This window comes from Tupaia chinensis, unplaced genomic scaffold (genome assembly GCF_000334495.1).
Source record: "Tupaia chinensis unplaced genomic scaffold, TupChi_1.0 Scaffold149560_1, whole genome shotgun sequence".
Taxonomy (NCBI): Eukaryota; Metazoa; Chordata; class Mammalia; order Scandentia; family Tupaiidae; genus Tupaia; species Tupaia belangeri.
In genome coordinates, this window is record NW_006209405.1 from 867152 (window position 1) to 869281 (window position 2130).

At 40.8% G+C, this 2130-nt stretch overlaps 1 protein-coding gene across 1 annotated transcript; it reads right to left on the bottom strand.

Annotated features, from left to right (window-relative positions):
• Nucleotides 1-566: 566 nt before the first annotated feature.
• On the bottom strand, nt 567-989 carry LOC102483280 (60S ribosomal protein L30). The gene has a single exon (XM_014585353.2). The coding sequence runs from the start codon at nt 972-974 to the stop codon at nt 627-629; it is 348 nt and encodes a 115-aa protein (XP_014440839.1). The 5' UTR covers nt 975-989; the 3' UTR covers nt 567-626.
• Between the last annotated feature and the right edge of the window lie 1141 nt (nt 990-2130).

Genomic DNA, 2130 nt, shown 5'->3' on the forward strand with positions numbered 1-2130 from the left:
AGACAAAGTCAAGTTTGGGTGCCCTGGTGCACACAGCGCTGTTCTAGTTATTAACTATAATGAACCCTCTTTTTCCCTGCCAACCAACACTGTTCTTGAACTCTGCTCTTATGCACTGCACATTTATGTACACTCATAGAAAGCATGGAATTATTTATTTTCTCATCAAGTTATCCTGACATAATTGCATAGAAACCTTATGGAGCTTTGGAAATCTTCTGTTTATTAGCCACAGAAATTAACTTTCTCTTCATAAGAGCTCTTTATAAAAAGAAAAAAAAATCAAGTTAAAGCCTTGTTCTTTGAACTTAAGTTGCCTTTACATGACTCGCTGAAACCTGAACTTGGATGTCTGCTAGTCTTAGCTTTGCTTTCGCTTTGAATTTAAGTTATTCAGCCTCTGCACTCAAGAGAAGGTCTGAAGCAGATGTTCCAACCTGGACCTCACCCATTTCTGAAGTCAGTCTTTTTTCTCTCTTGTCCCTATTACCTAAGGGGCCCCCAAAGGAACTATGGGGAATCTGTAGAGCTCTGTAACAAAGTGACCATTTAGAGTTTTTGTTTTGTTTTGTTTTGTTTTTAAAACAAGCTCTGGCAAGCTTTATTAAAGAAAAATGTTGCATGATTTACTTTTCACCGGTCTGTTCGGGCATACTTCTAATGATACCGGAATCACCTGGATCAATGATAGGCGGTGTGCATACTCTGTAGTATTTTCCACATGCTGTGCCCAATTCAATGTTATTCCCACTGTAGTGAGGAGCACCAGTTTTGGCCAACATGGCATAGTACTCTATTTCAGATTTCCTCAAAGCTGGGCAGTTGTTGGCGAGGATGACCAACTTCGCTTTGCCTTGTCTGAGCATCTTCAGAGTCTGCTTGTACCCCAGCACGTACTTCCCACTTTTCATAACAAGTTGGAGCTGACAGTTGATCGACTCCAGCGACTTTTTCGTCTTCTTTGTGGCCACCATTTTCCTGCCTTAGGTGCGGGATGACCCCCAACCAAAAGCAGCCACCAAGATGGCCGGGAAGCAAGAAAGGAAGGAGGAGTTCCCACCGAGTTTTTTTTTTTTTTTAAAGAACTATTTTATTTAACTAACTTTCTTTCTTTCTTTCTTCTTTCTTTCTTTCTTTCTTTCTTTCTTTCTTTCTTTCTTTCTTTCTTTCTTTCTTTCTTTCTTTCTTTCTTTAAATTTGACCAGGGAGGGACAGAGTGAGAGAGAGAGAGGGAAAGTGAAAAAGCAAGCCGCCAGGTCCGGGACTCGAACTGTGGTTGGCCGTGTGGGAGTCCAGCACCTTTTAATCACTACACCACCTGCCAGTCTCCATCTAGAGTTTTATACAAGCTTATAGAGACCTCAGGTATGGAAGAGATTCTGATGTTTCCATTCTGTGCAAATCAACCAAAAATTACATTAATACCAAAAATAAGTATAAGGAAGCCCAGCAAAGTTCTGGTTTTTCCATAATGACTGCTTCGATTGTATTTTTAAGAGGATTTTTAAGTTTCCTTCTTTCTTTCTTCTATCAGATAGAGAGATAGTGCCCCCAATAGGGTCTCCGTGCCACAATCTAACTCTAGCCTCAGGAGCCTGGATCATGGGCATGCACATGCCTGGCATGGAGGTCTCCAGATGTGGCCCTGGAAACTTCCCAGGTAGGTCAGTCACACTGAACATCACATTTTACTGCTGTGCCACTGTCCAGCCCTAGTTGAAAAGAAAAACAAAAAACAAAAGCAAACCTAAAAGGTTTTCTACTACTTTGGGGATGTGCCTTTGCTTTGCGTAGGTCTTAAGGATGGGTTAAATCTGTCTATTGAGTAAGCCTTCACAGTTGCCTGTGAATTTTGTTTTTTTAAAAATTTGCTGTAGAGAGGCTGGCAGGTGGCGTGGGGCTTAATGACACTGAAATCCCACATGGCTGACTGTGGTTCAGGTCTTGGATCTGGCAGCTTGCTTTTTCACTTTCTCTCTCTGACTCTGCCTTTCTCTGGTCAATTTTTTTTAAAATAATTATTTTATTTAACTTTATTTATTATTATTATCATTATTATTTTCCAGTTTGATCAGAGAGAGACAGAGAGAGAGAGAATGGAAGTGAGAAAGCAAGCCACCAGGTCTGGGA

Coding starts and splice junctions, on each gene's coding strand:
- LOC102483280 (XM_014585353.2), bottom strand. CDS start 974: ATGGTGGCCACAAAGAAGACGAAAAAGTCGCTGGAGTCGATCAACTGT.